Raw genomic sequence first — 27,331 nt, 5'->3', positions numbered from 1 at the left:
GTATACGTGACGACAATATTTGCTTTGTACAAAATTTCCACAATAAATATCCACAAAATTAGACCGGCATGACCTAGGGACAACATTTAAGAACAATATCGTGCAATTAGATCTAAGATTGAAAGCCTAGAAAAAAAAATTAGTTTAAATAAACTTTTATATGTCTAAAAGCACATTCAGGTTGACATTGCGTGTAGCGAGAGATGGCGCAGCAACCGAAACAAGGACAGATGCCTCTCGTTAGACAAGGACAGATATATATATATGACATAGAAAACAGGATTAGAAATGTTGACATTACCGACGTCGAGGAAGTTCAGCCTTCACTTTAGGATCCCCTTATTAAGGGAGGGACAGAGAGAGAGAGAGAGAGAGAGAGAGAGAGAGAGAGAATATTTAACAAATATAAATACATGTACTATTATTATATTTGTATAATAAAATGTCAGATTCGGGAAAAAGTTAAAAGTTTTAACAGTTGAAAGTTTAATCTTTAAATCATGTCGTTTTTTATGACAATTGTACATACATGTTATTTGCAAATAATTTTTCTATATCTTCTGTTATATATGCGCCCAGATAGCTAAGCCTGCGAAAATAGATTCTGATGTCAGTAATTATATTAGGTAACAAAAATTACACACAGAAGATGCTTTATCAGACGATGTCAAATTGTTATCAGTCTACCTCATATTACCTATCGGCAGGTTCTGTCGACAGAACACGAGCTTAATTTTGATGTGGGATTTTGATTGTATATACAGTCATGTAGTCACATTAAATTATGTGTTCTCATATGCAAATTAGAAGCCATATTGCCGTGCTGACCACATTGATTTAATTACATTCTGCATATCGTTAATTATGGAGAAATATTCGGATATAATTGATAATATATATAATTGATCATTCCCATTTCATTATTTCCTATTGAATATTCAACACATTGCAGTAACGTTAAATATAGTAATTTAAATTAATAATGAAAATATATATCTATATATATATATTTGTAGCATGTAGAAACAATTGTAAAATTAAAAGTTTTTTGAATACGTTATTGTTCGAAAAACAGTATTCTTTTTTAAACATATTTCTTAGAAGTTTATACGTTTAGAAAGTCGTGTTATTGTGGTATTAATAATAAAAAATATTTTTACATGTTCGATAATAATGATTTAAAAGACGCGCGAAAGAGATTATATAATAACTTTCCGGATTTCATATTTTTTGTATAAAAACTTAAGGTTATCAAAAATACAAGTTATAACTTTAAAAATAATCTCTATTTTCTCTTACTATTCCAATTTAATAAAAATGAAATAATTTCTGCGAAAAATTAATATATATAATTCTAAAATATATATAAGATATAAGATAAAATATTGTTTGTAAAACATCATCCTTATGTGCGATTTTTATAGCTTAACCTAAGAAAATGAAACAGAATTATACGAAATGTTTGATAAATACGACATTTGTCTTATCGTTTTTCGCTTTGCAAGAAATTATTTATATTCTCTTTCTTGCAGCTATACTCCGGAGGACAATGCTCGATAGTGCCGTATTCAATCGCCTTCCGAAACTCTTCCATTGTCTTCTCATAGCTGAGCTCTGCAGGTAAGCTCCTGCGGAAATGCAAATTTTTCCTGACAATATTCGTTGTTTTGTTTTCGCAGTAACGTGTTGCACATTATTTCCATTTTCTAAGTATGGCTCTTCTTCAAAATAACGTTTAAAGTAAGATATATTAAATCACAATTGTTTGATCAATTACTATAATATGTCAATTTAATTTTAACGAAGGTAGGATTATTCTCGTATTAATAATAAGAGAATAATTATTTTATACGAGAATTATTATCTGATCATACCTAGATAATAAAAATAATTAACGAAAGAAAAGGAAGGTACCCCTACATTCGAATATCTGAATATATATCTGAATAACCCAAGTATTATATGACTTCTGGTCTAGAAAGTGCCCAGCGTTTCTTGATAATGACAGTATGGTGTTATTTTGAATACCATAAAAGTACCGTTTTATACCACAGAATATTTAATCACAGTCTACAATAGGTGTTTCAAGCCTTAAGAAATTGTCCAATTACGGTTGAATTTGAGGAAAATTATTAACTGTGACTGGTCAATTTCTTAGGGCTTAGGGTTTAAAACACCTATATTATTGATGTAGACTTATTTTATTCAAATGCCCTATTTTCTAGAATTTTCTCTTTAACCATTTCGTATACGTACTGTGGCATCAACTTCATTGTTTGCAAGAGCATTTCTGCCGCGCCGAGATACTCTCTCGCAATGTGTGGCTCTTCGCAAGCTGCTCTGTACAAACAGGTGTCACCAATCAGATATCCAAGCGCTAATGCAAGCTCACCCTCCGACACGATATTTTCTGAAATTAGTAGAAAAAAAGTAATTATGATCTTCGTGATTTTTTTCTGCGCATATTGACCGAGCTTTTATTCCAGAGGACAGAGAGACATTGATATTGCGCATATGCAATGTAGTCAATTATTGTTAATGCAATTATCATGATACAACAAAAAGCGTGTTCGAATGAATATTAACGGTTTTATATTTCGAGATTACCATCCTCTAATTCACGTCCCTTGTAACCATGATGTCCTATATAGCCGGCACCAAACACAACCGCTTTAAGCACCAAAAGTAGCAGCAAGTTCGAGAGATTTAAATTCAGCACCTGCAACATATCGCGGTTACCTTTTAATTTAGTTTTGGATAGTTTAACATTCAGCGTTAAATGTCCTCGTAAGACGTATAGCTTCCTTTTTAAATGAATGGCATACAAGTAAAATCCATCTTAAATTATTCGCAGAATACACCATTGTGTATATTGCACATCTGTACTTCTCTGAACTTCAGTTTATTAAATACTCGTTTAATAAATTATCTCAAATAAATAAAATAATACTGACACATTATTGCCAATTAAATCAAATTATACACACTATTATTGAAGAATTTTCCATTTGTTCTCCAGCATTCGATTGTTTGGAAATGATCATAACGTCGGAATTCCTTATATAATAACATTTAATTTTTATTACCTGACTACTGGTCGTTGATCTTTGTATGAATTCCTTTGCGATATCAGCCAACATGGATCCGGCATAATTTTTATCGTTAGTTCTTTTGTAAGAATCTCGAATGTCGGCAGTATGAGCGCACACGCCGTAGGTTGCCAGTGCGACCAATGCAAGCACTCTCGCGTTAACTATCATCTTCTTTGTCGACGACACACGTGTAATCGACAAGCCGTCTTTAACAGAAGATCGTAAATCTTAACAATCACTTAAATTGCGAATATCATTTTCGATTTGTTACGGAAAAGTATTAGCCAATATTTCTTGCGATATTTCTGTCTATTATATCTTATGTAGATTGATATCTTTAATTCTCGAGATATATATTTCGTCATTCACAAGTCGAAATACCAAGGAAAATAACGAACTTTTAACACAAACGCGTTTAAGGTCGAAGTAACGTTGCGACCTGCGCGGCAGCGTACTTTTATATTGTGGACGCGCACGTTGCTCTCCCGACAAAGCGTAAAGTCGCCCGCCGGTTTATCCGCGTCCATCTGAGCACGAAGTCAGCTAACTGTCATCTTCTGATTTTCTCCATTGTGACGGTAGACCACGCAATCGTTAATGACACTCATTAACCGCTCTCCAGGCTCTTCGTCGTATAATATACTCTCCGCGCGCACTTTCCTCGCGGGTTTTGACGGAAATAAGCGGTGAAAGCACATCACTCGCGCAAACTTTTACCCGAATAAAATGCCCGACGGATGGAAATAGGCGATGCACCTGTGTAAATTCGTTCGAGTGTTTGATCTGCTCGACGGCCCCTTTGTTTCGGACAAACGTTATTGGACCTTTTCTCGGGGAGAAAACTCACACGCGATGCTGTTTCACGGAAATATAATTTTACAGCGTTCTCGCGAAACACCACTGTTACAAATTCTCAAAGTAAAAACATTGATATGATTGTTAAAATATCAAAAATTTAAAAGCACCGCTCGCAATTCTTGATATATTTCTCCGTCACGAAATTTCGGCGATGTAGAACGATGAGACGTAAAATATAGTGAGCGGGAGCGACGAAGCGCGATCCGCCCCGAGGATCGTGCACGTTGAAACTGCGAGTTATCGATCGAACATTTGCGACAGTATAGAATTCGCGAGTTTCGTATATTCAGAGAACACCGTTTTGTTATACATTCTCGAAACACCCCCACCGTGCCACCGTCTTTCCGTCGTAGATGGAATAATAGTTGGCCGAACTTGTAACGTGAACTGTTGCGCGTAATCACAGGATCTATATAGACTCTTTCATGAAATATGCACGCGGCGGTGTGTGGCACTTTGCTCTGGGTAATTCGTCCGTGGCGGATCAAGTTGCTTAAATATGCACCCGGCCGAGACCGGACAGTCTGGACGGAAAAACAAGCCGGCAAAAAAACGAGGAAAATGTTTTCCCTCAAGCTTCCACTGCATACTTAATGTGAGATCCGGCTCCTGCACGAGGCCTCATTAATAGTCACCGTTGCGCCCTGCTATTTTCGTTTCGTCACGTCTCATTCCCTCGTCTCTCTTCCTTTCCATGTAATGCGCCTTCCACATCTCTTATTCATCGCGATCGCTTTCTGCGCACGTGCAGAAGTTGTAGAATTTGCATATTACGTCCCGAGGAATCGGTTTTTTTTCCACGTGCAATGACACGCTTTAATGCGAGATAAATATTACTTTGATCGCTCGATGGATTTATGTCATACCAGAATAGAATAAAAATTCAAGCTTTGCAGATCGCAAAACACAAATATGATGATGCAATGAAATGATTTTGTATTCATGTATATGCAACAATGCACAATTGAACAAAAAACACATTAGCATATTAATAAACAAGTATAAACATTCTATTTAAATTCTTTTACCCACGATTCTTTGCAAGAATTGAAAATTATAAAGGAGCTGTAGAACAGGGAGGAGATATTTTAGTTTGTATTGCGTATTTGCATGTAATGTGATTATTTGATTATTTAATAAATTATTTCTCTCCGTTTATACATTAAACTGATAAAATGAATTTTACGGTTCATGAAATGTGAAAGGTTTTTTAGATCTTGTTATCACACATTCATTATATAATTAATAGAGTTTATTTAGTATTAATTTATCAGAGCATTCTTTTACAATCTGTTTCGAAAATATACATTCTCTCTCTGTCATAAATGATATAATTTCATTAAACATATATCAGACATGGCATGGATTATTACCGTTTCACTCAAAGCTATTCATTGCATATGGATACATGACATGTAAGCCACCGATGTCTTAAGGACCTAAAATTGATATCGATTTTGCATCCTTTGAACTTAAACTCTTTCACATTCTGCTATCAGTGCAATTATATATATAATTCTTTATTAAAAAAAAAACTATCAGACATAAACAATTATTTCTTCACAAAATCAAAACAGTATTTAAATTTCTTATAATACAAATTAAGAATGTACGTACGTTTATATTTATACAAAAGAGAAGAACATATAAATACAAAAATTAAAATAATTAAACATGTGATATATTGATTTAATATATAAACGTGAAATTAAATTTATTGATCAATTTATTGATCTAAAAAGGAAAAGAAGTAAAATCGATTTGATTGTTAGTTGTAACGATTTATGATTTCATTCCTCGCTATAGAGCTCCCGGTTGAAAGAACAGAATCGGCCTGCGGTAATATGTAATCTCGACCGAGCATATATGCCGCGTATGCTATTTTCGTGCTCCGGAATGTCAGATTTAAAGAATCCCAAGGGAAGCATGAGTCGTAAAACACACGTAGCTAACGGCAAAATGTGAGAACGGTTACATTAAATATAATGGATAATAATATAATCAGAAGATGCATGATGAATCCTGTGCACGAATTAATCGGAAAACCCCACATATTAATTTTTCTTATAATAAAGCTATTTTCTTTCTTTCACATTAGACATTAGCATTTTGGATATGTGCGTTTAACACATATTATAAATTAAAAGCACGAAAGATCTAATTTATTATCTATTTATTAAACACATAGTTTTTGATTTTTTAATTTATATTACACGCGCACAAACTGAAATTTAATAATAATAATAACTAAAGATCCCATATGAGATTCTATAATAATACTACAAAATAATGCATATTTTTGAGAACAATCGATCAATTAATCAATTACATAAGCCTCCACGACACCAAAGTTGTTTATCATAATTTTTATACATATAATACAGGTTTGAAAGAAATAATTAACTAATTATTACATAAAAGAAAAAACAAATGTTACAAAAAGAAACACGCATTTCTCGCTTATTAACGCTTAAGGCATCATGCGTCATGCAGATTGCCTTAACACGAAAGCGTGTACCATAGTTAATGACTACACTATATTCTAAAGTATAATCATATTGTCGTAACGAAGCAAATAGGATCGCTTTCTAGGATTGTTCAGCACTAGAGAATTCTAATGTCTAATTCGTGAATTTGTAATAAATTAACAACATATTTTATTGCTTGAAATAATAATATTATTCACCGATACAGAATAGATCTCATATTGTCATATTGTTCTTGGAAATATGATCTAAAATGTAATTTCGACAATATGGTGTCGTTATATCGAAATGTCGGGATTTACGCCAATAAATTAATCAATAAGTTACTAGTGTACTAGTGTACTACTATAGTTCATATTCGTCTGAAAATTCGAATCTTGTTCTTGAAAATGTGATCCAACATATTTAACGTAGTTTCGGCAATGTGGTATCGATAAATCAAAATATCGGGATATAGCATTTGTATTTATCTGAAAATTAAATCTTATTCTTGGAAATATGATCCAAGACATACGTAGTTTTGGCAATATTGATAGATCGAAGTATCGGATTTTAAATCAATAGATTAATCAATAAATTACCAGTTTATATTTGTCTGAAAATTGAATCTTGTTCTTGGAAATATGATTCAAATAATACGCAGTTTTGACAATATTGGTATTAATATATCAAAATATCGGTTTTTAAATTAATAGATCAATCAATAAGTTCATATTTGTCTAAAAATTGAATATTATTCTTGGAAATATGATCCAAGACATACGTAGTTTTGGCTTTTGGCAATATTGATAGATCGAAGTATCGGATTTCAAATCAATAGATTAATCAATAAATTACCAGTTCATATTTGTCTGAAAATTGAATCTTATTCTTGGAAATATGATCCAAGCTATACGTAGTTTTGGCAATTTGGAATCGATATATCAAAATATCGGGATTTACATCAACAAATTAATCAATAAGTTATTAATGTTTATCGTATTACCTCGATAAGTAGTTTTTCACCGATGTAACAGTACAGGTACAATTGCAGCAACACGTAAACCACATAGCACGACAGGAAAACGAATTTGAAGATGAATACTTTGTCCATTTTACCCATTATTGACTACAAAACAACGAGAAATTAACGACAGAGTGATTTATTTTCTTTTTCTTTTCTCTTTATTTATTTTAAAGAGACATAGACTATAGACTACGTTTACACGGCCCGATTTACGCCATTTACATCGATGTTATAACTTTAACGTAAATCGAGCTGTATAAACGTAGTCTATATCTGTCATTTTTTCGTGGCTCACCATAAACGCCTGCAAACACTGAAAACAAAGTTGCATCGAGCATCCCAACATTTGCATCAAAAGCATCATGTTGAAATAGTCTTCGATTGTTTCTGCAAATCTTATGAAAAAACGTCACTATCACAACAAACATTCCTTATAAAAGTCTTTTATAAATCACGTTTGTGCTTTCAACGATTTATGTCTTCGTAGCATTTCTATATAAAATCTCTTAAAATAATTTGACATTTGCTTATTGTGCTTTGCACATTGTGTATTTACCGAAGCAAAATATCAGAAATAAGATAATTATAGCCGAAAATTTCGAGCTCTAATCCCTCGATATATATTGCGAGATAAATAATCCCTCACTTTGATCCTTCTACATTGCTTCTCGCTTAGCCGACCTCACCTGTTGAGATATACGTGTTTTCTCACGATCTTTCCCAGCTTCGTCTGGAAATCCGCCTTTGTGTAGGTGCACAGATTTGTCAGCTCGCGACGCAGATTCGAAAGCTGGCCGCGTACGTGGAGCACTAAGGTGGCAATGAAAGTGTCCACTGTCGTGTAAGTATAGTTGCCGCATACATAGTGCCCGCGAATTGGCCGAAAAGAGTCAATTCGTAAGAAGGACTCTTGGTCATGTTGTAAGGGAAGTACGCGCGATAGAATAATAGTTGGCGACCGGTTTGTCGGATTACCACGTATCGAAATGCGACGTAGATTATCACTACGATGTAAACGAACACGGTGCTTCTTATCGACAGTTTCCTGGTGACGTTCGCTATGTCCAACATCGTTCTGCGGTCTCGTTTATCCACGGTCGCGCTCCAGTCCTTCGTCATGTATGATATAAGCTTCCTTAGGGCTTTTAAAGAATGTTAATTGAAGAGATTTATGCCAATCTTATATACATATTGTAAAACTGATTCCGCCGCGTAATCTTGAGACAACTTCTCTGTTTCAATAATTTTATTATTTGCATCAATTATACGAAGTATAATGTTCAAAAAGATTTCGAATTTTGTCTTCATAATTTTTGGAGGTTTACTTACAAATTTATTCAATCTTTTTTTTCGAAATATGTTCTTTCTCGGTTGATACACCACTCCTAACGCCGTTTCCACTTCTGGAAGCAGTCCTGGCACGCGACCCCTTTCGGGATCACGCATAAGAGTCTGTCTACGAATTTTCCTTGACGTCTTTAAGTGTTGAATTCTTTCAACACTGGATTTCGTTTTGAAGAAAAAGTTTGCGAGAGTCAGATTCAGAAAATGTCAGAAAAAGGCCTGCGAACTGTAGAAAGACAATTCATGGTTCCTTCACCACGATATACGCGCTCGTGTACGCATCGCTGCTGATTCATCATTTCTGCACCAAAACAAAGATGATATTGTGCTTCATCAGCCTTTCTACTTTCACGACCTGGCCCTCGCGGACCTTTTTTTTTCTAAAATTGAAATCCACGTTGAAAGACCGAAGATTTGACACAATTGAAAATATCAAGGAAAATTTGCAGACGGACTTGCGTGCGATCTTGAAAAATACGTACCAGGACTGCTTGCAGAAGTGGAAGTGGCATTGGAAGTGGTGTATCACTGAGAAAATACATATTTCAAAGGAGACAAAACTGAATAAATTGTAAATAAACCCTTCAAAATTATAAAGACAAAGTTTGGAATCTTTTTGAACAGACCTCGTTATTATTCGTAAAAATTACTTCAGAGCTGGAGATGCACAAAATACGCTCTAACTACAAGTATGAAGCATGATATTGAATAAGTTATGATCTTTAAACGAATTAGTATTTGTGAGTTATTAGAACAAGTATATTTTATAAACATTTCAGTGATTATATTTATTTTAGTATATTTATTGCAAAAAAAAGAAAAGAAAACTACGACTGCTTGTGTGAGCTGCAAAACTCTGATTATATTTGTCTTGCTAGAAAATTTATAAAAATATACTCCATACTTTTGCGATTTTACTGTTGAATCATTATGCGCGTTACATTGATTTAAAACAAATGGAGACTAATATTTCTGTCGTATATGAAAATTGACATAATGAATATTTACGTCCACCGTTAGACCAAAATATAATGGTCTTCAACAGCGCGATTGTAATCGTTATGTTTGCCATGGACAAGTTTTCTACCACCAAGTCAAAGTCGCCCCAAATGAGCGGCAAATTGGCCGATTGCGGTGCACAGACGAAGCAGAACATCGTAGAACAGGGACCATCGCTTTGTAACTCGAAGCTTGACTGAGACTTCTATGTTTTGGCCAAATGCCCATAAACATCATTGTATAACGGTTCCATCCGTACGCGTGCTCCAAATCTGCCTTTTTTAGACAAAGATAAAGCGAGAGAAAATTTTTTTCTTTCTTTTCGCAATCATATGTGACATTTCATAAAACGCTTTTTTCATTACATATTTTGATGAACCGTTAGAAAGGAAAAAGTCACGTTAACATACTAATAAATGAAGTAACTCTTGTATTAAAAATAAAGTGAAACTAGCGAATATAAGAACGATAAGCAATTTAATAAATAATTTTCTTCAAGATACACTCTATTTCTCCGAGTAAACTTTAATAATCTAAAAACTAGAGAACACTAGCATTTTTATTTATTTCGCAGAATTCTTAAGCATTAAATATTTTATAAAAAGAATTATGAAGTATTTAGACTCAAAGAACTTAGACAAATCTAAACCGACCTCGATTGACATCCCTTGAGGTTTACGCGACGACGATGTCAAAGTAACTGAAAGGACCCCATCTTTTACAAGCGCATGAATGCCAGTCTTGACGACGCATGCTCTTCGAGAATATTGTATTGATGTACTATAGGAAGCAAACTAAGCATAACAATACAGTTATCTCTCTCCAATCCTCCCCCAATATGTAATTGTACCTCAGTTATTAGCAAATTGGAAGACGTATAAGACATTACTAATATATATTTAGACATTTTTTTTCAATTACAATTCCTGTAACATACAATTTTTTAAATTTTAAACGCTGCGTGTAAAGATAACGATATAAAAATAAGTAAATATATAAGTAAAAATAAATTAAATAATATAGATATCTATAATAAATTTTAGAAAGTCAGATTATTTTGTGTTTTTGAAAAGCACTTCCATTACTGATTCAAAAAGTTATTTCGGAATCTATTTAAATTGTTGTACAATATGCAATGATTCTTTCATATTTTTGGCAACTATCAAAAATAATGATTAAATTTAAATAAAATAGCATATAAGGTATGGTATTAATATCGAGAGAACGAGCTACTCACTTGCAAAGGTTCCCTCTGTCGAAGAAGTTTGCAAGCGAATGGCAACGAAGAATATATGAGGCTCTCATGGTCACTAAATATATTCTTTAACTATATATCGCGGATTTCGATGTTAAAAATAATATTAAACATATTTCGAGAAGTCATACATGTTGTTGCATACATTATTATACATGTAAATATCTATATTTTTTCTGGTATACAACTTTTACGAAGATTTATCTTCTTTTTTCCTGAAGAAATTAATAATCGCTTGTTAAGAAAGCCATAGGTATTAAAATTTAGGAGAAATAAAAAGAAATTTCAGGCTAATCAAATTATACGATCTAATAATTAGAATTCTTGTTATATGTGCCATCCCTATACGAGAAAGTGACTATAATTTTACATATATAAATGAGTTCTTAAATCAATCTTCCGAAAGACCATGTACCAACATCACGTGCATGAAAACATGGAAGGCATAACGATTATCAGATGACTCAGGCATTTTTTAATATCACTTGTTTCTCCACTTTTGTCGTCCAGTCGTCCAATATTTCAAGCGTCAAAGCGTGATTTTTTTAAATATACTTTGTCGTTTACGTTGTAACTCGTTTTATAAGGAAAATTTATGAGTGCATGAAATGTTGCGGTAATTAATTTCATTAATTAAAATGTTAAACACCGCGTCTTTCTCTCTTTCTTTCTCTCTTTCTCTCTTTGTTTAATACTAATTAATAAGAATTACTTATTTAGTAATTTTAATTAGCTTTTTAAAATTATCTCACGATTTGTTTAACTTTTTTATCTCAAAATCTAAAAAGAATTTGTCAATTCTTTTGAGCACACTTATAAAATATAATGCAAACAATTTGTTACATATTAAAAATGGAAGTTAAACACTGTATTCTCAGTGCCGCAAATTGGTATTGTATTACTTAACGATAACAGCTGTATAATTTATTATAATCATAACATTTTAGTTATTATTAGTTATTCTTTTTGATCGGTTATAGTGAGTAATACTAAGAATGAGAAATAACCAAGTGAAGAGTTTTTACAATCCAGAATAAAATAAACATTTGACAGAACAAAGTTCAGCACACACACACACACACATATATATATATATATATATATATATATATATGTATATATATGTATAATTGCGATCGATCGCGACATGTTTTATAGGTCGGATATTAAATAATTTACGCTTTATTATTATTCTTACCTTACTGAACATCTGTAAAAAAAAATGTGCTGAATTTTCCAGCAGTTAAGCAAACAAAAGCGTTGTCGATCTGTATATGATAAATAGAGATTTTCTCGCTTCCTTTCCATGACACCATTAAACCTGTTCTACTCGTACGCAGAGAATTCTATCTCAGTACTCTTAAATGGTATTAATATTTAATACAGTGATATACATCTAGATTCGTATAATAATTTTGATGTGCGGTTATAATTTTCTACAATACCATAAATATATTTTTTCTTAATTTACTGATTAATAAAAAACACAACAGATTATGCTTTTAAAAAGATTTGAAAAATTGATTAATGATTTGAAATAATTGAATTTGAAATTTATTTTAATATTTAATAATTATATCTACCGCAGTGTGTGTGTGTGACGCAACTGTCTTTAAGAGTGAACTTGTTTACACGAGGCAATTTTGTGTTCTTTAGCGAAATGGATAAAAGTGGCTTAATAAAAACACTTGTTTCCACAAGCAGTTATACAAACCAGTTCAAATGTTCATGTCTCTTTACGATTCGCTTCAGTTTACTCTTGAACTCCTCGGACGTTTTTACTCCGCTCGAATCGTTAGCGAGATTCTTGAGCCTCCCACGCATAAGTTTTGGAATTGGCCGCAGGCGTAGAGTATTAGCGTGGAAGTGAAACTGTCGCTATCGGTGTAAGAAACCTAACCGTTGCGCTAAAAGTTGATAGAATCTGGCACACACAAATCAAGTAAAAAATCGTGCTACGGGTTGCGTCGTAGGGAAAATAGGCCCGCGTATAAGGTATAGGACCAGCTCGATCACTACGTGGAAACCTGAGGATCATCGAGATCCTTAAAATGATGTAACTGGTCACCATAGTCTGCGTCAGTATTGTGCACCAAATGGTCTCCTATCTCTTTCTCACAAGTTTGGCGCTCTTCAGGATAATCGTTCATTTCGTGAGACGTTTTTGGCATATACAAATCCTGGTAAAAGAAGTTAACCAATGCCTTCAAAGCTTCGAGCAAATATTGTATTTTGGATTTTTGAATGGAAATTTATTCAAGCAGAATCAATTATTTTATCACTATATAGATATTACACTAACAATTTGGCGATTAGAACACGTTTATTAGAATGAAATTTTTGTTTACGAAACGACTATAAAAGATAATTAAGGATATAAATAAGAAGAAAAATGATTGTACTGCCATGATGTCGCTGTTTCATAAAAATAAAAGTTACACGTAATTCTAAATGCATAATAGTCGTAAAAATCGAGGCTTTAAAATGTTCACTTTGTATAAGAGATAATGCGATTGATCAAGAAGTTATTTTTCGCTGTTTCTATCATTCTTTACGTTCTATATCTTTTCTTTGAAGCCGGATGGTGAATGCTTTCATGAAAGCATTTGCGATCGGAATATTGGCAGTCGCCAGATTTTCGGTCATTATATTTACGTTATCTCAAATAAATATCAGATTCACCGATTGTGGTATATACATAAAACCTAGCATGAAGAAACTGTCGTAAAACGACCCTGGGAGAGTTCTCTCTTTAGGATTTTGTAGTGAATCGGGCTAGGTATCGACGAGGTTCAAATTGAATCAATTCCATCCAACCGCGTTCAAGTCTATGCACATTGAATTTTGCATCAAAAATCAACGAAGGAAGCAATTAATTCGATCATTAATCGATATTTGTCGATAAATTGTCATTGTACTGAAATTACATGGGGAAAGTATCGATGCGATTTTGTAAAATACTTTTGCTTCTGAAGTTTATAATTACAAAATAGAACACATATATGTTTCTTAATTATTTTAAACTCAAGTTGCACCATATTTCGCAAATTACGTGATAATTCTTTCTAAACAACTTTACACTTTCTTCTCTAGCATTATAGACTTAGATATGAGTATCTCTGGGGATGACGATTTTGTTATCTAGTAATTCACTCGAACGCATGAACGTCGCTATCTCTGCGTATCTCAATCATCCGTCGATATTTAACGCATGTCGATGATACAACGACTGAAACATTTTTGCGGTCGACTTTTTCCCATCTCTTCTCTTAGGATCGCGTATCCTCTGACGCAAAAAATTATCTATCTTTCGTACAAAAGACTCTAGTCAAGCCAGAGAAAGTTGTTACTTCGTATATCGAACACCTGATGGCGACATTTCCAAGTCGATTTATGTCAGAAATCTATTGTAACTTGTTGACAAAATATGTAAGTTCTAGTTATTATGAACTGTTAGTTATGTTTGATAAGCAAGAACGATTACTTAATTGTTTCACAGAAGCACGTATTATTGCAATAACAATAAAATTGACAATTTTTATCCTCTAAACATATAATTTGAGAATTTCAAGTCCTTATGATTAATTGCTGTACGGAGGCAAGTAAATAATTAAACTAATAGTTGAATGATAGTTTGATATGCTGCGCAAAAATGTATATTTTTCCAATTCGAAAATTGGATGTTACAGGCAGTGCATATAAACTGTTTATTCGTAGTTAATTATATAAAATTAATTCGTTATCATCCTTTTAGTATCATTTTCTCTAGTCTCTCATTGTTAGCAACACAGATAAGTATCCCATTGATGTTTTCAGAGCCTGAACAGTACAAAATACAGACAAAATACAGTTTTATGTAATCATGATGGATGTCACAAACATACGTAATAAAAATGTACTATATATTATAAAATAGAAAAATAAAAAATAATTTAATCCTATTTAATTATTCCAAAAAGGGATTTTTTTTATACAAACGCTAACACAGACATTAGTCGCGTATAGACAAAGTGACATATTTTTTTCTCCTAAATATATCTTACCATTCCGAACATCTGTAACGAAAAGATTCCGAATTTTCCAGCTGTCAACTTAAGTGGTACCGTAGATCGATGTATAATGAACATTAAGTTCTTTGCGTCTTTTGGCGGTATATCGTACCATTTGCATTCAAACACTCCGTACGCTATTTTGGTGCTCTAAAAATTTCAAAATTTTGCACAGATTTTCTTTTCGTACATCAGAAAATCGATCATGAATCTGTCGAGAATATTTTTACCTTCCAGTTTCCACTGAAGAATTTCACATTAATAAATTTACATAAAAAAGTGAAAAGAAATTGTTGCCTTTTGTAATATAGTGCGTATTTAATGATTTACTATTTCATACACGATACAACACGAAAGCACATTATGTTTTGTGAAAGTACCATTGTCTTAACTATTTTAATAAATATTATCTCATAAATATATTATCTAAATGTTATCTCTCTAACATGCATTCTCGACACATCAAATATTTCACGTAAACCTTTTCACGTAAATTTTTAACACTATGATTGAAAACTTGATTTTTATATGCTGTACTATATTACAGCACAACTATTTGGTACAATGAGATTATATTTTTAAAGAATATCACAATGCAAACATTTTTGCTATTTCTCTTTCAAGATATATTCTACCTTTATTGACATTCATTGATGTTCACGGCGCGAAAAGTATCGTTTAACTGAATCGTTCTTCACGATTGTACCAAACCATTGTGAGTTTGCGCTTGCTCAGTGCGTACAAAGGATTTAACCGTTATCTGTGAGTATCTTCATAAACCCTTTTGTGTATAGTAATCGGTAGTAACACGAGTAGCATGTACATTACTGATAGATAATAGTTGAATGTTATAATAGTTATTTGTGCAACAAGTGCTGTAAGATGAAAATTCACGGGTGCGGAGTCACGCACGGCTTGCATACCCTATTTTATGTTGCAAGTGCGTGGAAAATAGTCTATCACGCACGCGTAGCGTGCGTAATGGGCCACTTTCCATGCACGTGTTACATAAATGGTTTTTTTTATATTATCTGTTTGATTAAAAAGTTAAGTTATGACGTTGCCAAAAAGTCGTAAATAATTTATTTTGTTGCACAAAAACATGTATTTGTTCAGCAAAAATTATATATATATAAACAAACAGGTAGAATCTGTTAACAAAGAGTTAAAGTAGAAAATAAATAGTATAATCTCAAGTACGCACAATTAATTTATAATAGATTATTCCAGCATTATTTTCTCTAAACTGTTATTCAGACAATGCAGATAGGTATCCCATTGATGTTTTCACCGCCTATATGGATTAAAAATAAAAATATATATTAACGTATGTATTAACGCGAAAAGACAATGTTACTAAAAAATTAAAATATTCTTAAAAAATTAAAATATTTAATATATATTGAATTTTTTTCTGTTGCATAAGTTATACGAAAAACGAAACAAATCATCTCACACCGTCAAAACTTGAAAATACAGCTGAAAGATAGCGGTTGACATATACGCAATTACTGCGCTAAAACTGTCTTCGCATTTTTTTGAAAAAAACATGCATTTTTCGACTATTCGATTATATTATAATTTTATTATTTTAACATTTGAATTTATTTAATTACTTATATAATTACTTTTTTGCATTTATTAAATCAGAACTTACGCCATCAAATGCGAAAGGAAAATCGAGCATATTTAATATAAATATACACGGAAAGGACGATTTTGTTGAAATAAACGGTTTGTTACACATGAAAATTAGGCCAGATGCAGATTTGAAAATAATTGTTAGACCATCAAAATAATTATATAGAACACCAAATATGATGATGTGCTGCAAAAAGTGTTCACATACTAGCAACTAGCTTCAGCGTCCAATATGATTATTTAGAATTTAGATGACCCATCAGAATTATTATTAAATCTGTATCTAAGTTTTAAATACTTCAATAAAACCATGTGTAAAAAAATACATAAATTTCTTGTAAAAATTATAATTTTTATGGATTTTTAAGACAAATTATTAAAAACAAATTATTTAATAAATAACGGATATTTATGTAAATATTATATAATTGTAATACTAAACATACTTTATTAAAAAAACAATTAATGAATAACGTGTTAAATAGCAAACAATATATAGTTATTAATAGTTATTAATTAATATTTAATACACTACTTGACTTATATTTCGTATAAGTTGTTGATGTAAGTTCTAATGGTCATAAACTGTTCAACGTGCGCAAGAATGTGTATAATATTTTTTTTAATTTGAAAGTGGTGTTACAGACAGTGCATATAAATCTGTTTATTCCATTATTCAAAAATCGATATCGTAGTCAGTCATAAGAAGTCTGTCTGTTCATGATCTATTTGATCATCTCTCCACAGCATCATTTTCTCTAATCTCTCATTGTTAGCAATGCAGATAAGTACCCCATTGACGTTTTAAGAGTCTAAACAAGAGTATAAGATATAGATAAAATACAGTTTTATAATTATGATGAATGATATACAATATACAAACAATATACAAAAAAAATATATAGGTATATACAACAGAAAATGTCTATAATAGAAGTATTTGTATTGAAATGTACACACGAACATTTTGTAATTATTAAATTGAATATTGTTCTTTATTTTTATTTTTTATTTTCTATTATATACATAAAATAAAAAATAATATTTAGTTTAATAATTACAAAATGTTTGTATGCATATTTTTATACAACTATCCATACAAGCATAGACTCACACAATAGTCACTATATAGATAGACAAAGCAATATATCTTTTTTTATAGGTATATCTTACTGTTCCGAACATCTCTAACGAAAAGGTTCCAAATTTCCCCGCCGTCAATCTAAGAGGAATCATAGATCGATGTACAATGATCATTAAATCTCTTGCATCTTTCGCTGATAGATCGTACCATTTGCATTCGTACACGCCGTACGCCATATTGGTGCTCTGAAAATTATTTTTTTGCATAGGTTGCATTAATGTATATAATTTATTTTACCTCCGTTATAAGTCTTTCAGCTGCGTAGCAATATGTATACAAGTGCGTCAACATACAGGTGATATAAAACGAGAGAAAAATTATTCTGACAATAGGCATTTTCAAATTATCTGTTATTATCTGGAAATAATATGTTTCAATTGTTGCATGTGACAAAGTAATACGCTGTGCAAATCTAACGCAATATATTATACGTTGTTATATAATAAAAAAGTATAATGATTTAATTAATATTTATTAAATTCTACCGCTTTATAAAATACACGGGAAGGAACATGTATAAATCTCACGTACCGTGAAAATCTGAAAAGTTATAGAACACATCTGAAAAGTAGCGAGTAACACGTTTACAAATAAGACTGTGCTGTAGCAACCGTCGATCATCTTTGCGTTCCTTGAAAATTCGTACATTATTTACTTATTATAGTTATAGTTATAACATTAAATGTTAATGACTTGTTATTTGAATCTCATAATGTACAAATATTAAAAAAGACTTTCAATTTAAATTTTCTATCTTGAACTTATAAGAATTTGTTTTAATTTCACACTTTTTATCATGTTGGTATTTAGGTTTGATAATCCCAAATTTCTTTCCGCCGCTTAAAAAAACACGATATATTTTAAAAGAAAAAAAATATAGATATACATAAATTAACAAATATTTTTATATAATTACATTATATATATTATATGTTTTTTCTTGTGATATAAGAGGGTAGAACGTTTTTAAAATTTATTTTAAAAATAATCTACTATCTGAAGAATGTTTATAACTTTACTTTATCAAGAATATCGAGTAATGCATCAGAAATTTTCCGACGTACCTGATGAGATGCTCATGTCGTACAACGATCGCTGCTAAACCTTTCCTAAATCTCGAGGAAGATATAGATTTGTTAGCTAATTTGTTGACTAGATTGTTAAGTATCGTCCGCAGGTTTATCAGCTGTGCGCACACGTGCAGCACGAGTATCGAGACAAAGCTGTCGATGGAGTAGTTAGCAAGGACCGTATATGCGCCGCCGAACATTTGAATCATATATGTGATTTCGTAAGTCGGACTCTTTTGGATGTTTTCCACCCGATAGGCGAGGCTCCGATGAGGCTGGTGTATATTTTTAAAGAATTTCATCAGATAAAGAGAAAGCGAAAATATAATCAAGCCCGTTGCGGATACGCAACATCTAAGAGATAAGTTTCTGCCGCGTCTCGCAATCTTCAACATAGTATTTCGTTCCCAGTTGCTCGTCGAAGTCACCCAATCGGCCATGATCGATCCCATCAGCAGTCGAAGTGCTTCCAGGTTGAACACAATATATCAGTTCGAACATAAATTACCAAAACAAGCAAATTTCTTTACATAAAGATTATCGAACAATCTGGGTATTTTGTGCTTAATTAAGGAGGCTATATATCTGATATTTCATATCATGGACAGCAGAAATCAATTTATCCGACATTTACGTTGTCGCGAAAAGTAAACTTACTTTTACCGTGATACCAGGTAACGAGCAATTTGCACACTGCTAACAAACTGTAATTCGCGGCAGCAAAAGTTTCCACCATTCGAGTCACGTCACCCCAAGCACGGATCACATTCATCATTTGAGGCGCGGATACGTACAGGCTTACAGTACACGTAACGATAATGAATCTTATGCTCGGCCGACGAAAATCACTCAAAGAGATATCGGGATCGGGCCATATGCCAAATATCCATAGCCATTGGCGAGTCAGGGTAAACATGTAATTCAAATCTATAATAAAATTAAATTTTTTTGATAAATATATATCACTGTATAATTTAGAATAAACATTAATCTTTTGACATTATTTTTTAACACTTTTTTCTCGTTTTTTTGCTATGAAGTAATCATCTACTTTATTAGTGAATGTATATATATATATATATATATATATATATATATATATATATATATAAAAGCTATTTAATTTTTTACTGTTTTATATAGCACTCATAGAAGAATTTACTTCATTTATATAATTTCTTATATAATTTGTTATAGATTATTATAGAGTATAGCTAACACTTCTTTGGGCTTGTGCATATAGCAATTAATAAATTAAAGGAATAAATAGTGGATAAAGTGAAGTAGATGAAGTAAATAATATGTGTGATTTTATCAAGACAAAACTAAAAATATTTTTTGTGATAACGTTTCTTTAATATCGTACTAATTTTATATGCACGGTTACGTTATTTAATCTTCAAATTTCTATTTATACAAGATCTCTTTGTGCAAAATTTTGTATTATTATTGCCACGGAAAGTTGCTGCTGTAATTATTCTTTGGTTTCCGAGTTGTTAAAACTCTAGAAAATTTCCCTCCAACGTAACTCTTTCACTTGAAACAGAGAACGATTTGTGCACAACCAACCGTATATTTCATGCACCACGTTCAACTTTGCCACTCAAGAACACCGTAAAACCTATCGTCGAAAACGAAATGTTTTTTGCCAGTATCCAAAGTTTTATTCCTATTCCCGCAAACTCTCGTAGACTATCAAAGTTCTAAACTTCTATAGACTGCAAAAAAATAGAATTGTTTCTTGCAAATTTTTGCAACGATTTATTGAAGCACGTAAAACATTTATTAATTATACTTTTTCTTTTATTTAATAAACAATTGTTAGTTTTATTATATATTTGTTGTGCTCATTTCCTCACTAAATATGCCAATAAATATGTTAAATGAGTAACATGTTAAATGACAAACAGAATATAGTTGTTTAAAAAAATATTTTTTTTATGTTAATAAAATAAAAATAAAATGACACGTATGGTAAAGCAGCAAGACTAAAATAAAATTAGGAAAATATTGAAAACTAGACACAATTATTGATCATTATGTTTCTACGTGCGTATATTTTTAACAGCATATCGCAGTGCAGGGATTTTTTATTATTATTTTCTTTCGATATATATTCTACCTTCGTTGATAGTCATTGATGTTCACAGCGCAAAAATTATCGTTTGACTGACTCGCTCTCCGCGATTATACTAAACCGCCGTGATTTTGCGCTTGCTCAGTGTACAAAGGATTCAACCGCTACCATCTGTGAATACTTGCACAAACTCTTGTATAGAGCAATCGATAGTAACATGAAATTATCATGTCACTGAATCAAATATTTTAAACGTTATAAATATTGCTTTTTTTAAATATATATAGTATTATCTTCTTAATTTTAAGAAATTAAGTTTTTTGACGCAGAAATGTTAAATAAGTAATTCGTTTTGTTGCACAAAACCTATATATTTATCTAGCAAAAATTATATTATAAATAACATATATAGTCTTATTAACCCTCAGTTATCTTACGTTTTCGCTACCCGTTATTACCTCACCAGGGTCTGAGAGACCCCTGTCGTCTTCTTCAGCTTGCATCTTTAAGACAAATGCATCAATTTGACGTTTTTTTTTTTTTTAATCGATACATCTTTTAAGACTTAAAGATCTACAAGACTGTGTAAGTTAGATTATTCCAAATTAAAAAATGTAAATGTTATTTAAAAAGAAAGAAAACTTGTTTTTCTGAAGAAGCAAAAAAATTTGCTTTTTTTCATATTGACGTAGTACTGACTAAAAAAAGATACAAGGGTTTTATAAATGTTTTAAAAACCCTGCACGTTTTAACAACTCTCAGACTCTGGTGAGGTAACTGAGGGTTAACGCAGCACATAGAAAATTTATAATTGTTTCAGCATTATACTCTCTCTAATTCATCATTGTCAGCAATACAGATAGATATCCCATTGACGTTTTCACCATCTATATATAAATAAAGAATACAAATAAAATATAACTTTCAATTTTTATCATAGGTTATAATAAAAATGATACTATTCTTATACATATATAATATATTTAAAAAGCACAATATTCAGCATACAGAGAATGACAAAACAAATTTTATTGACCAATTCTTGGAAATTTTCTCCTGTTTTAAAGCGTCTTCGAGTCTTCTCATATCTTCAACTTTTTTCTCTCACAGTTTTAAGTAGCTCTGTTTTAAATTACTAAGACATCACAGGCGCGCGCTACGCGCGCGCTATTTGACTTTAATATTTCACTCTGTTACTATTACACTATTAACCACACAACTGTCAAAATATGTCATGACAGCCGCTCATGAAGTAAGTGCAACAAGAGAACCAATCGGCATCGCGGAAAAGCGACAACAATATTTCGATAGATTTGAGAATCGATGACATACCCTTTTTAGAAGAGGATCTATCGCGGCTGTATCTGGAGACTTTGAAATCCACTTTAGAAATGCTTGTTTCACATGAACTTCAAAGTCATTTTTCCATCACACCGTTGTGCTGCAAGTGAACTTGACGCGAGATGCAACCGTGTTTCGGTTTTATTTTAAAAGTTGTAAAAGTACTTTCTTTCAATTAGTGTGATCGAAAGAGAACATTTTTAACTTTTATAATAAAATAAAAATTACTTTATAACGCAAACAATAAAAATCTTATTAAAAATTAAAAGTGTTTATCATCGTGTTTTGTCTTTCTCTGTAAGCCAAAGATAAGATTTTTTATTGCGTGGAAATAAAATGTTTTTTTTCTCTTAGATATCTTACTGTTCCAAACATTTCTAATGAAAAAACTCCAAATTTTCCAGCCGTCAATCTAAGCGGAATTGTAGATCGATATGCCATAAACATTAAATTCTTCGCGTCTTTCGATGATATATCGTACCACTTGCATTTATACACGCCATATGCCATACTGGTGCTCTGAAAATTAGATTTCTGTTTTGCACAGAAAAATCGCGTTTGATATACATAACTACTTTACCTCCGTTAAAAGTCTTTCAGCTGAGTAACAATAAATATACAAATGTATCAATACACCAATGACGTAAAACGAGAGAAAACCCACTTTGGCAGGAGGTACATTCAAATGATTTGATATTATCTGAAAATAATACGTTTCTGTTTCTAAGTTCAACAATTTATAACAATCAACCGTACCGTAAAATTCTTATCTATATCTCAATTCTTTATCAAAAAAGCATCACTACTAAACTAAAAAATTAAAACACTTAACATATATTAATTTCTGTGTTGCTTAAATTATACAGAAAACCAAGTAAATGTCACTTACCGTGAAAACTTGAAAGCTTTGAAAACACAGTTGGAAAGTAGCGGCAAACATGTGTATAAATAACACTACGCTATAACAGTCGTCTACTGTCTTTGCGTTCCTTAAAAATTTTACATACCTTTAACAGGCCTAAAACTAGGTCAAAACTAACAAATTTTTATCGTGGGTAAAATTATATTAAAAAAATTAAAATACATGTCTTGTGTAGAGTAGTCTTTCTATAGAATATCTCCCAAGAATTTCATTAAAAATACCAAAAATTGAGGTACTGGCTATTTTCTCGAACGGCGGTGTTTGTAAAAATGACGTTTACGGTACCAGAAACACCTCCGCTCCCTCTTATGTGAAATAAAAAATAAAAATTTACCGTTAAACTAAATAAATGAAACTATATAGTGCTAGTCATAGCCGATTTTGTAAATATTAATTTTTTGAAAAATGGCAGCGATTCATAGCGAAAAATATAACAAAATCGGTTTTTTCTTATTTATAAAAAAAACTAAAACTCGCAATAAATCGAAAAAATTTTATGACAAGCACTAGATTATTGTATTGAGAGTAGCTGTAAAAAATTTCATATAAATCGGTTTTCTATAGTCTTCGAAAAATTTCTGATACCGATTTTTAAAACACTGTTTCGCGGAAAAATAGCTACCCAGACCTAAATTCTTGATACTTTTTATTGAAATTTTCGGAAAATATTCTCAAAAGATTACTTTACAAAACATGTATTTTTATTTTTTAATAAAACATAATTATACCCACAACACAAATTCGTTAATTTTGACCTTGTTTTGTACAAATCATAAGATTTAATTTAGGATTTTTAAAGTAAACTAGTATATATCTGACTCTTTCTCATTGTTTACATTTAAGTCTGATAGTCTTTAAAGTTTTAAAGTAAACTATTTAGAGAATCATATTATAAACAAATATTTTAATCAAAAATTTTTTTTGTTTATGTTACATCGTAGGCCGCGTTCAGCAGACACAACTGTTGAGTATCGTCTTATCAACACGCTACGCTAATCTGTTAGGTCTAAAAGTAAGAGCCAATCACGTTTGATTGCTACTGAGTGGTTAGTTCTGCTAAACGTACCCGGCGTATATACCCTTCTTATACATATAAAAAAGATATAAAATTTTATTTTAAAATTTTATAAATAATCAATAATTATATCCCATGAATGAATTGCTGTAAATATTTAGAGACATTTTGCACTATTAAATAATCTGGCTCGAAATTTGTCGGCATACCTGATAAGATGTTCGTGACGGATAGTGATCGCAGCTAATCCTTTCTTAAATCTCGAGGAAGATATAAATCCTTCGGCTAGTTTGTCGACCAGATCGTTGAGTGCCGTTCGTAGATTTATCAACTGTGCGCATATGTGTAGCAGGAGTATCGAGACGAAACTGTCGACGACAGAGTTGATGAGGCCCGTGTATATGCCGCCGGAAAGTTGAGTAAAAAAAGTAATTTCGTAGTTCGGACTCCTGTGAATGTTGTAAGGATAGGTGGACCCATACACGAGGGTCCGTTGAGATTGGTGCATATTTCGATAGAACTTCCGCAGATTGAAAAAAAGATAAAACGAGAGCGTGCACACGGTGACCACGTAACAACTAAGAGATAAGATTCTGCCACGTCTTGCAATATTTAGCATTGTATTTCGTTCCCGGTCGTTCTTCGAAGTCATCCAATCGGTCACGACCGATGTCATCAGCGTTCGAAGTGCTTTCGGATTAAACATGATACGTCAGATCGTTTTTATATAAATAAAACTGTTGTACAATATTGATGTTAAAATTAAATAACGAGTTTTCACAGTTATATCTCTCACGATAACAATATATCGATGCAATAACTTACATTCACCGTGATACCAAGTATTGACTAATTTGCATAGTGCCATCAAGCTGTAATTTGCGGAAGCGACGTATTCCACCATCCGTGCCACATTACCCCATGCAAGAATCATATTCGTCAATTGCGGCACGATCACGTAAAGGCACAGGATACACGTAACAATTATGAATCTTATGCTTGGTCGGTGGAAGTCACTCGAAGGCGTGAATGGATCGGGCCATACGCCGAATATTCGCAAACATTGGCGACTCAGCGCAAAGGCGTAATTGAAATCTAATCATAAAATCGGATTTCATAAAGAATATTTCAGTTTAATGCTAATTCAGAAAAAACATTATTTTTTTAAACGTTATTTTTTCAATTTGTTTTACTGTCTTTTGCTAGAAGTAATCACTTCATATTTCACGAATGTTTTGTAGTTATATAAAGGTATCTCTAAGTAGCACTTATAGTAAATTTTACTTTATTTATATTATTTCTTACAATATTTGTCATGTATTTGTCAATATTACAACTAATTAGAAATGCTCAGGAGAAATATAAAAAAGAGATGAATAATAAAAGTAAAATAACATATCAAGAGACACGGTAGTGTACACGCGCAGCGCGAGACCGCCCCGTGTATCTTTACGCGAACTCGTTGTGAGTTATACCCGAGATTATTAGATATTATTTTACTATAAAACTAAACTAAAAGTTAAAAGTGTTCTTAGTGATAGCATTTATAATAACTCTCTTTAAAAGGTTCTTCTTCTTTTGTAAAATTTTGTATTTTAAGAGTTAAGATTTTCGACAAACTCTTTGTCTATAACATAGAGAAGTAAGAAATAAATCGTGCACACATCAGCAGAATTAACCGTTCAATTTATGCACCGTGTTCAACCCTGGCACTCGAAACTCACTTTGAAACAATCTATACGCGTCGAAAATACGAGCTTCTGCAAGCGTATCGAAAGTTTTGTATCTTTTTTCGCAAAACTTTCGTGGAACACGAAGTTCCGAACTTTTATGACAGATGTATACGCACCAGGCAAAAAATAAATGTGAATTTTTGCGACAAAGTGTTAAAAGCGAATTATTCCCTTTATTTAATGAGAAATTTTTATTTATGTAAATTATCTATTTATAATATTGAACGTCCCTTATATATTAAAGAATTAATTCATAAACAACACATCGAGTAACAAACAGAATATAATTAAGAGAAGAAATATCTTTGTAATGGTAAGAAAGAAAATATAAATTGTAATATAAAACAATATGATTAGTTAAAATTGGAAATTAGAAAAATATTGAAAACTAATCACTATCATCAATATAAATAATGATATTTTATATACGAAATAAATCATTTAATACCTAATATAAGGATTTCATTAATGTATTACTTTACTGATAATAATTTAGTTATAATCAATTTTTGAAAAATTTACAGAATTATGCCGCGGAATTAAAAGTTCTTATTAACACACGAATGATTGAAAGTATAAGTTTTATATTATATTGTATCATGTTTCACACGACGCGCTTATTTATAATTTTTAGTAGAATATCGTGGTGCGAACTTTCTGCTACTTTTTCGAGATATATTCTACCTTCGTTGACGTTCATTGCAGTTCACGGAGCGAAAATTATCGTTTAACTGAGTCGTTCTTCGTGATTATATCAAACAGTCTGATTTTGCGCTTGCTCAGTACACGAAGGATTGAACCGCTACCATCTGTGAGTGTTTCTGCAAACCTTTTTGGCTAAGAATCAATAGTAACATGAGCGGTACGTGGTCATCATACGTTGTATCAAATATCGAGAATGTAGTGCTTGCTTTTGGGCTATAAGCAAATTGCTTGCCCGACGAGGAATATTCGTTAACATCGACCACTGCCTAATTTCCAGCGGTTCAAAACGTACAAAGAGATGTCACTGAAGTAAGAATGAATAGGCTTGAACATTTTACGTCGTACGACATGGTGTGTCGTAAAAATATCATTTATTCGTGGTAAAGGGAGAAATAAAACATATTTGCTTAACGGCTGGCGACGTTTTCTTTCTAAAATTAGTAATATTTAGTAACGTTTCTATCGTTTCTGATTTCTCAACGCATCGAGATAAATTAGACTTCACGCATGGCGCATAATTTCGGACGGAATGCGGGTATCAGAAATGAGACGAGCTAAAGTGACAGACAGAAATATTCACCAGAGGATGATTAA

The 27,331-nt window shown here is 31.9% G+C and overlaps 3 protein-coding genes and 3 pseudogenes across 5 annotated transcripts; all 6 read right to left on the bottom strand.

The window, feature by feature from the left end:
• Nucleotides 1–9: 9 nt before the first annotated feature.
• LOC143898752 (uncharacterized) lies at nt 10–3,260 on the bottom strand. Its single transcript, XM_077408438.1, has 4 exons — nt 3,087–3,260; nt 2,608–2,719; nt 2,257–2,410; nt 10–1,628 (listed from the first exon to the last, which is right to left on the bottom strand). The coding sequence occupies exons 1-4, from the start codon at nt 3,258–3,260 to the stop codon at nt 1,484–1,486; spliced, it is 585 nt and encodes a 194-aa protein (XP_077264564.1). The 3' UTR covers nt 10–1,483.
• Nucleotides 3,161–8,583, bottom strand: LOC143898755 (odorant receptor 13a-like; annotated as a pseudogene). Its single transcript, XR_013257287.1, has 4 exons — nt 8,129–8,583; nt 7,738–7,837; nt 7,422–7,544; nt 3,161–3,298 (listed from the first exon to the last, which is right to left on the bottom strand). The product of XR_013257287.1 is annotated as an odorant receptor 13a-like (transcript).
• Nucleotides 8,558–11,090, bottom strand: LOC143898870 (uncharacterized; annotated as a pseudogene).
• Nucleotides 11,091–12,652: 1,562 nt separating this feature from the next.
• Nucleotides 12,653–13,686, bottom strand: LOC143898869 (odorant receptor 13a-like; annotated as a pseudogene).
• A 2,532-nt stretch (nt 13,687–16,218) lies between these two features.
• LOC143898748 (odorant receptor 4-like) lies at nt 16,219–21,156 on the bottom strand. 2 transcript variants are annotated; one of them, XM_077408431.1, is made up of 7 exons: nt 21,067–21,156; nt 19,602–19,871; nt 18,939–19,410; nt 18,406–18,505; nt 18,112–18,231; nt 17,904–18,059; nt 16,219–17,542 (listed from the first exon to the last, which is right to left on the bottom strand). In XM_077408431.1, exons 1-7 carry the CDS (start codon nt 21,080–21,082, stop codon nt 17,489–17,491), a joined length of 1,188 nt encoding a protein of 395 aa, XP_077264557.1. In that variant the 5' UTR covers nt 21,083–21,156; the 3' UTR covers nt 16,219–17,488. The 2 variants fall into 2 exon arrangements, with proteins under 2 accessions (XP_077264557.1, XP_077264558.1); XM_077408432.1 differs by lacking the exon at nt 18,112–18,231.
• A 229-nt stretch (nt 21,157–21,385) lies between these two features.
• On the bottom strand, nt 21,386–26,845 carry LOC143898747 (odorant receptor 4-like). Its single transcript, XM_077408430.1, has 7 exons — nt 26,717–26,845; nt 25,125–25,394; nt 24,509–24,989; nt 23,252–23,351; nt 22,943–23,062; nt 22,726–22,881; nt 21,386–21,908 (listed from the first exon to the last, which is right to left on the bottom strand). The coding sequence occupies exons 1-7, from the start codon at nt 26,730–26,732 to the stop codon at nt 21,855–21,857; spliced, it is 1,197 nt and encodes a 398-aa protein (XP_077264556.1). The 5' UTR covers nt 26,733–26,845; the 3' UTR covers nt 21,386–21,854.
• Between the last annotated feature and the right edge of the window lie 486 nt (nt 26,846–27,331).

This window comes from Temnothorax americanus, unplaced genomic scaffold (genome assembly GCF_048541705.1).
Source record: "Temnothorax americanus isolate GAGA-0224 unplaced genomic scaffold, ASM4854170v1 Scaffold24, whole genome shotgun sequence".
Taxonomy (NCBI): Eukaryota; Metazoa; Arthropoda; class Insecta; order Hymenoptera; family Formicidae; genus Temnothorax; species Temnothorax americanus.
This window is presented reverse-complemented; position numbering and strand designations above follow the sequence as displayed.

Coding starts and splice junctions, on each gene's coding strand:
- LOC143898752 (XM_077408438.1), bottom strand. CDS start 3,260: ATGATAGTTAACGCGAGAGTGCTTGCATTGGTCGCACTGGCAACCTAC. Junction 2,720..3,086: donor GATCAACGACCAGTAGTCAG/GTAATAAAAATT, acceptor GATATGTTGCAG/GTGCTGAATTTAAATCTCTC. Junction 1,629..2,256: donor ACAATGAAGTTGATGCCACA/GTACGTATACGA, acceptor GCATTTCCGCAG/GAGCTTACCTGCAGAGCTCA.
- LOC143898747 (XM_077408430.1), bottom strand. Junction 24,990..25,124: donor TACTTGGTATCACGGTGAAT/GTAAGTTATTGC, acceptor TTAATCCGAAAG/CACTTCGAACGCTGATGACA. Junction 23,352..24,508: donor CGTCACGAACATCTTATCAG/GTATGCCGACAA, acceptor AAAATTTTTAAG/GAACGCAAAGACAGTAGACG.
- LOC143898748 (XM_077408431.1), bottom strand. Junction 19,411..19,601: donor TACCTGGTATCACGGTAAAA/GTAAGTTTACTT, acceptor TCAACCTGGAAG/CACTTCGACTGCTGATGGGA. Junction 18,232..18,405: donor TAACTTTTCAGATTTTCACG/GTACGTGAGATT, acceptor TATTATTTCCAG/ATAATAACAGATAATTTGAA.